Source organism: Haliotis rubra, unplaced genomic scaffold, assembly GCF_003918875.1.
Source record: "Haliotis rubra isolate DU_JTF1 unplaced genomic scaffold, ASM391887v1 Scf594, whole genome shotgun sequence".
NCBI classification, from domain to species: Eukaryota; Metazoa; Mollusca; class Gastropoda; order Lepetellida; family Haliotidae; genus Haliotis; species Haliotis rubra.
Window position 1 is genome coordinate 627853 of NW_025767295.1, and position 8241 is coordinate 636093.

At 37.9% G+C, this 8241-nt stretch overlaps 1 protein-coding gene and 1 long non-coding RNA gene across 8 annotated transcripts in view; both read left to right on the forward strand.

The window, feature by feature from the left end:
* Positions 1-4581, forward strand: part of LOC124255131 (polypeptide N-acetylgalactosaminyltransferase 5-like) — a 392350-nt gene extending 387769 nt beyond the window's left edge. For all 5 annotated transcript variants that reach the window (XM_046688967.1, XM_046688968.1, XM_046688970.1 and 2 more), the window contains 3 exons: positions 1088-1192; positions 2270-2398; positions 2906-4581. In XM_046688967.1, the coding sequence (XP_046544923.1) occupies positions 1088-1192; positions 2270-2398; positions 2906-3058 (387 nt within the window). In that variant the 3' untranslated portion in view covers positions 3059-4581. The remainder of the gene's footprint in view (positions 1-1087; positions 1193-2269; positions 2399-2905) is intronic.
* Positions 4582-4773: 192 nt separating this feature from the next.
* On the forward strand, positions 4774-7250 carry LOC124255127. Of its 3 annotated transcripts, none has more exons than XR_006892623.1 (2): positions 4774-4971; positions 5003-7250. It is a non-coding gene; the product is annotated as an uncharacterized LOC124255127 (long non-coding RNA). The 3 variants fall into 3 exon arrangements; XR_006892624.1 differs by having other exon boundaries at positions 5034-7250; XR_006892625.1 differs by having other exon boundaries at positions 5065-7250.
* Positions 7251-8241: the final 991 nt, after the last annotated feature.

An 8241-nucleotide genomic window follows, 5' to 3' on the forward strand; every position in this document is an offset into this window, starting at 1 on the left:
CTTCACTATGTTTTGCGAGTCTTTGGAATTCTGGGCCCCGTTTCACATAGCTGTCGTAAGCCTAAGATCTCTTAACTTTTCTTGTAGTAGTCGTACCTCCTTTGTTACAGTATAGGAGATATGACTGCTACGAGAAAAGTTACGAGATCTTAGGCTTACGAGAACTTTGTGAAACGGAGCCCTGGTATGAATACCAGATGGATTTACACAGTGATTGCATAGTTGTTATGCTAGACAGATATACATATATATGGGTATATAACAAAAGTGCAACAACAATTGAAATAGATCATCATACTGCTAAAATTTTAATAATTTCCTCAAATGCTGCCATGTTTGGGGACCCGTGAAGATCCAGGTTAGACCTGATCTTCAGTAACCTGTGTTGGTCGTAAGTGGCGACTAATGGGATCAGGTGGTCAGACTCGCTGACTTGGTTGACACATGTCATTGTATGCCAATTACATAAATCGATGCTCATGCTGTTGACCACTGGATTGTCTTACTTGATTATTTACGGACCACTGTGATATAGCTGGAATATTGCTGAGTGTGGCTTAAAACTAAACTCACTCACTCACTCACCATATTTGGTGAGACTAAACAACTGCCTGTGAAGTATTTGTCCTATGTGAAATATTTGTCCTATGTGAAGTATTTGTTCTGTGTGAAGTATTTGTCCTATGGAAGTATTTGTTCTATGTGAAGTATTTGTTCTATGTGAAGTATTTGTCCTATGTGAAGTATTTTCTATGTGAAGTATTTGTCCTATGTGAAGTATTTGTTCTATCAGGGGTGGAAATAACTTTAAAATTGCTAGTGTACTCCGTTACAGTGGCACATGTAAAATCACTTGCCCTGATAATTTTTCCACTATACCAGACATTTTCTTGTTGATTTTTTAAATAAACAACATAATTAACATTGGAAAGTCAACTGGACACCAGTACAGTGTGATATACAAATTTGCTTGCCCAACAGAAAAAAAAAAAATGGACTCGGACGTCGGGCAATGGGTTATTTCCACCCCTGCCTATGTGAAGTATTTGTCGTATGTATCTGAGAGTTAATGTGTTGTGTGTTGCAGGTGAGGAGTAAGGCCAAGCCCATGTGTATCGACAGCCCTGTGGACCACCACAACTACCACAAGGCAGTCAACATGTGGCCCTGTCACAACCAGGGCGGCAACCAGGTCTGTACAGGGCGGGGCACAACCGTAAACCATTGAACATTCTCCTACCGAATAAAACCAAACCTTGAATATATACCTGCCTTGAATAGAACCCTACCTTTAAACATTATCTACATTGAATAGAACCCTACCTTGAATAAATATCTACCTTGAATTATTATTTACCTTGAATATTTACCTCCTTGAATAGAACCCTAAATTGAGCAGAACCCTACCTTGAATAAATATCTACCTTGAATTATTATTTACCTTGAATATTTACCTGCCTTGAATAGAACCCTAATACATAATAACCTTCAATGACCACATGCATTGAATGTTTGCATTATCATTCTTTCCATACCATGAATAATTACCTGCTTTGAATAACCTCACCTTGAATAACCACTTGCATAGAATATGTACATGTACCTATCTTAATTATTGCCTACCTTCAATAGAACCCTACCTTTAATAGAACCCTACCTTCAATAGAACCCTACCTTCTATAGAACCCTACCTTCAATAGAACCCTACCTTTAATAATAACCTGCCTTGAATAACTACATGTACATTTCTTGAAATTTACCTGCCTTGAATACTATCTATCTTGATTAGAACCATCCCTTTAATAATTACCTGAATTAACATGATAACTTTGGTTAACCCCCTGCCTTGAAAAATACCATTCTACTTTGACTTAAAAGCGCTACCTTTGATAATACCCTAATTTTAATAAACCCCTACTGACTTAATGAAAGAAGTAAACACCAGTTTAAACATTTGGCGAAAATTCAGTTTAAGATAAAGAAATGCCTATATCAAGAAGCAAGTGCCTTTGGATAAATATTAGACCTTATGAAATCTACTCCACACACATATTCAAGGATTAACAGTATTTAGGAATCAAGTTAGTTGATTGGTTAATCCAGACCCATCTTCGCGAAGAAGACTTAGTTCTGCAACTACAGTAAATCTATTAAAGTATACAATCCCTGTGTCAGTATATGGGTCAAGGGAGGCAGGTTTGGATTGTCTTCACTCGTCGTCACTAACTGACTGAAGCAGCCAATGAAACAAGATACTGTATATTTCCAGTACTGGATGATGAGCAAGGGAGGCGAGGTCCGCCGTGATGACGGCTGTTTGGACTACTCAGGCGGGGATGACGTCATCATATACCCGTGTCACGGTCAGAAGGGTAACCAGGAGTGGCAGTATAAGGAGGTGAGCATATTGCATGGAAGAGTGAGTGAGTGAGTGAGTGATGCAAGGCTTGGAGATTTGACTTAGGTGAAACTCACGAGCATAGGTTTATTGGTGACAAAACGTTTGGGACCCGAGAAGATCTGGGTTAGAATTGGTCTTCATTAACCTATGCTTGTTGTAAGAGGCAACTAACGGGATCGGGTGGTCAGGCTCACTGGCTTGACTGCCACATGTCATCTTATCCCAATTGTGCGTAGATCGATGCTCATGATGTTGATCACAGGCTTGTCTGGCCATATAGATGGAATATTGCTGAGAGCGGCACTAAACAACAAACATACAAAACAAACAAATGATGTCATTGTATCCCGATAGCTTAGATCTGTGCTCATAATATAAATCATCAGATTGTCTGGTCCTGACTTGATTATTTACAAACCGCTGCTATACAGCAGGAATAATGCTGAGTGTGTTCAACAGCAAACAAACAAAATCAATCCTTTAAATTCTCTGCTTATCTTACAGGACAACACAATTCTACATGTAAACACACAGAAGTGTGCGGAGGTGTCGATAGACGGCAAGAAACTACAGATGCGTCCGTGTTCCGGCATCGACAGACAACTCTGGCAATGGAAAAGAAAACCCCCAACAGGAATTATACGTGACAAAGCTTAGTTCATCATCTGAAGTCGTGTATCCTCAGTCACTATGCAATTAAATATCTTATCTCGCCTGTGATTGGTCAGAACTTTTAAGCTGACCTCCTCACCTCATCGCTGAACAGGAGCAGATAACTCTTGCCTAATGTGCATTTCCAAACATCATGAAGATTGTCTGAGTGTTGGATACATACTGTTTACAACCTCATGTGGAGATATATGTATATCGGTGAATGGTTGGTATAATTTGTGTGATTGGATGACATCCTGTGGCCATTAAGGTTGGATGAAAACTTAGAAGAGGAGAAAATGCTTGAAAAACTTTTGTATAGATATATTAAAACACAAATACTAATGGAACAGTCTATTATATGGAATCTGGAAATCCTGACATAGCCATATATGGGCAAAGTTTGACATATGATTGTGTACTCATTGACCTTCACATTGGCATATGACCTTGTAATGATTTGAAGGCATATCCTTGTTGGTGCAACTTTCAAGTATTTGCCCTTGACCTTACCAATTACCATGACCTAGTTGTGGGTGTGACCTTGACCTATGACCTCATTTATTATGGGCTTACATGAAGTGATTCACTGATCTCCTTTCCAGGCTTAAAATGCTATGTCAACATCTTTCATCAGGGGAGACAACTGATAATATATATTCTGTCAAAGAGGTCACAATGACTTAATTAAGTGGCACAATTTCTCAAACAGCCCAGGTTTTACTAACACACTAGTACAACGCTGCATTCCATCTTGTGAGATTTGCTTCATTGATAATCAAGATTTGGTCATCTGCAATCTGACAAAAGACTTCCTGTATATTACTGACTGTTGTTTAGGGGATCAACTGATATTTTCTTCATTATAACCACATTCCACTCAGCTGAAAATACAGAAAAACACATGATTCATTGTATATGTTTAAAATATATATGTAAATATCAAATTTGGGATGAGGGCGGGGACTTCTATCCTGTTTATTACAGGAAGAATAAGTAAGCAGTGACACATATATATACTTCAGTCCATGTTTAGGGCTACAGCTCCTTAGCTTAAGCCCCTGAATATGGATTCTTATGAAAATGTTATATTTGAAGGCATGTCTTTGTTTAAGCATGTGCTACCTATTTTTCTATGTACATTATCATCAATATGTGGGATTAAAAGTATTTTATCGTTTTTCTAGATTCAATTTGAAATATTTCCTTTTTTCATGATTGAATGCTTCAGCAACTTGGGGATTTTTTTTCATGTGAAAGTGTTTTATATGTTACCACTTCTGTGAAGGTGATGGACAAGTGAGTGCATCTGATAAATTTGAGGGACATCTGTTGCAGTATGTAATATCATTTAATTACGCAATTTCATACTATCAAGGTTATACGTGTATCATGGCTCACAAATCATTTAGTTACACAATTTTCAAATTCATGGTAAGGTCAGACCAATTTTATTTCTTGTTTTACGGATCTGCCTGTCATATTTTTTCAATAATCAGAAAAAACATAGAAATGAATTTTCCCCGCTCCAAAAATCAAATCCTAATGTTTTTATCTGCCAAAAATGTAAACTTACAAGAAAATATCTTTTTAGATTGTTTTTTGCCCCATATACACTTAATAAATTGCCAAAAGTAAAATACTTTGAGTATTTGGAAGGAATATTACTTTGGTGATTTTATTTTTATTTTTTTCCCTCCTGCCTTTAGGTTTTCTGAGGACGAAAATCCGTAAAACAAGAAATAAAATTGGTCTGGCCTAATAAGGTTATATTTTGCATATTGATAATCATTGAGGGTTTGAAGTTGCTGACAAATTATTATTATTATTATTTTTTTCGTTAAGTGCATCATGGCTCACAAACCTCTGTTCTCTGTTGCGATTCTGTGTTAGACCTGGTCCTGTGTTTGTTGAATAAGGTGACTTTACAGGTGAGGTGATCTTCCTCAGGTGACTTTACAGGTGAGGTGATCTTCCTCAGGTGACTTTACAGGTGAGGTGATCTTCCTCAGGTGACTTTACAGGTGAGGTGATCTTCCTCAGGTGACTTTACAGGTGAGGTGATCTTCCTCAGGTGACTTTACAGGTGAGGTGATCTTCCTCAGGTGACTTTACAGGTGAGGTGATCTTCCTCAGGTGACTTTACAGGTGAGGTGATCTTCCTCAGCTGCCTCAAGATAAAGTAGAACATGAGATATTGGGCACAGCGGAAAATTGTTTGTGTGTGAGTGTAGACTGAAGGAATAATTGATATATTTCTTATTCTGGTTTGAAACAAATTGTTGACATGAACTTGGTTCTGACTTCTATGTGTACTGTGATTGTGCTCCCTTAAACTCTCTCATCAACAGGATACTGCTTTGAGTTGATCCTCACCCATCCTTGACCGTTCCCAGCTATACCTGTCCTCACTCACTCACCCACCCTCACCCTCGCAACAACCCACCCACATTCCTTCCTCTATTAACACACATCCACCCACACTACCCACACTCACCTGTGCCCACCCTCCTCTCTATCACTACCACCCTAAAACCCAACACACTCCCTCCTCTACGCACATCAACACACACTACCTCCCCCCCTTCCAACACATGCACACCAGCCAGTCGACCCTCTCCCGCGCATCCACCCACACCCATTACCCCCACCCACTATCCCTCACCCACACCCCTCACAATAAACAGGGAACTAGAGTCATATCTATTGAGGTTCATGAGAAACTGAGAGCAGCATACAGGTCGGGCAAATTTGGATGAGGACTAGAGGACAGAATGGTTTTGTGGAGCTAGTAGATGAAAAAGAGAAACTTATTCAGACATTTAATTTCCAAAAGCTTTCCCATTTTTTTATTTTGTCAACCTAATACAACAACAAAAATAATAAAACTAAGATACACTATGACATACATCCTGTTATTGAAGTTTAGTGTGTAAAATACATACGTTTTCTTTTCAGAAGTGCAGGACATGCACTGTGTATAGGTAATAGTAGTCTGCCTCACAGTCCCTGAATCACCTTATTATCACTACAGCCCAGCCCTCTCTGTAATGCTAAAACCCTAAATGAAGCAAGTCTAGATTTGCCCAGGTTCTGAATCTTCCATCTGACAGGGGCTCCTTTTCAATAAAAATGGTTTATTTGTTACTATCAAAATTATGTGTACATTCAGGGGCTAAGCGTTAGTCTTATAGGTGTACGTGTGCTCAGTTGGGGCCCAGTGGCTGCATCATCTAGCCCCAAATGAGAATAATTATAGAAACTTGGTCAACCTGGCGTAAAATGCACTCAAGTGCACTTACAAATGACTTAAAGTGGAATTATTTATTCATTTCTTGTTAACAGTTAATATTTGTGCATATCATTATATGTTGTACATACAATGTTACCATTTCCACCATTGTCATATGGAGGCCTGGGTTTCCATGGCAACTTACATTCCATGGGGTACTATTTGCTGGGAAATATGGCCCCCTGGGACCAAATTGTTTTGTTAAATAGGTTTTGTTCTGTTCCAGGATTGTCACAGTGTGTGGGTATTGTTTTGTTTTGGCGATGTGTTATTTATTGTGTAATATTAGTGTTAAATTAATGACAGCTCTACTGCTTTATGCAACATGTTTTTGACCTTAGACATGACTTGAAGATTGACACACCGGTACCGTACTTGACATATTTAGTGTGACTCCTTATTAAGCACCCTTAATCGAAATATGTAGCTCACACATCGCTTTTGCCCCCAAAGTTTTTACCTCTTTTAACTTTAAAATGAGTGAAATGAATCACATGATTACAACTGAAGAAAGTAATGAATATAGCTCATCGGGGCGACTGTGAACCAAGGAGTAGAACAGTATTTTTACGGTGCCGGGCGATACCTGTTGATTGACTTTTTGTGCGATTGTAGACCTCTTTCTAATTAACATCCCTCTTTTCTGGGTACCTAGTAAATGCCTATTTGGATTTTAGTGAACTAAGTGGTCAGGGCGCTAAATACGTCAAATATGGCAGTCCCGATCAGTTGTCACAAATACATTTCAATCTTATCAAGTATTTATTAAGTTTGTAATGACATTATTAGCTACAGCATGTGTTTTATTGGTAACAGTTGTATGTTTTCAATTATTACAGTAGCGACAGAAAAAAATGAAGTGTTATTATTTATACTTTTTTCTTATGGCAAATGATACTTTTTTATCTTCAAAACGACATATGAACACAATGCATGTTATTAAGGCCACAGTAATTGTTTAATGTTTAATCTAGCCAGTAATTGTTTAATGTTTAATCTAGCCACCCTTGCTACCAGATAACAATGTTCTATTGTTAAAGACATTGAAAGTTGCTATAATTGATGAAATACCGTATACTCGCTGATTTGTATATGGGTCATTGTAAAACTGCAATTCTGTTTTGTGATATGTTAAAAACCCAGAGAATTATTAATTTGAGTTTCATTATGCAAGGATTCTTTGTTTGTAATTCACCATAAAAGGTTGATATTGGGGTAAAATATATGAATTCAGTATTTCTACAAGTGATGGAACAATCACTGATTGAGAAATTTTTGTTGACAAACATTAGACAAATCTACTTAGCAGGACTAGGGGTAAAACAAACGTTTATTTGCATGTATAACTGACTGTTCATGTATACAGTGTTATTGAAGATTGTACCATCCCTTTTGAAATTCTCTGGATTAACAAATGTCCAGATTAGCCAGTCATCATTACGGGATAATGTTTCCTTCAAACATATTCTGGTAGACGATTCCAACGAGAAGTCGAAGTTTCCACAGGATCGGTGTCCTGACTAAGGACGTTTCACTGTTCGATGGATCAGTTTATTTTTGTATTGAGGGGGGCTTGGATGGTAATGGAATGTGCTGCATAGGGTTCAAATCCCAATTATGTACTGAACCTTGGTTTGTCAGTACCATTCCCGAGCTTGTACATTTCTCAGAGCGGAAAACATTTTTGCACTTTTGGATTTCCTCTCGCATTAATCTGAAACACCATGACATAACAAAAACACTATTCAGACAATATTGATTCAGATTTGCTTATTTTCTATAAACGTTCATGTTTCTTCGAAAAATTGTGGTTCATTTCTAAGTCCCTGTAAATGGCGCGGTCTCGTTAACCCATGATCAGCAAAATTGTTATGGTGATGTACTATAGGCAACCTAA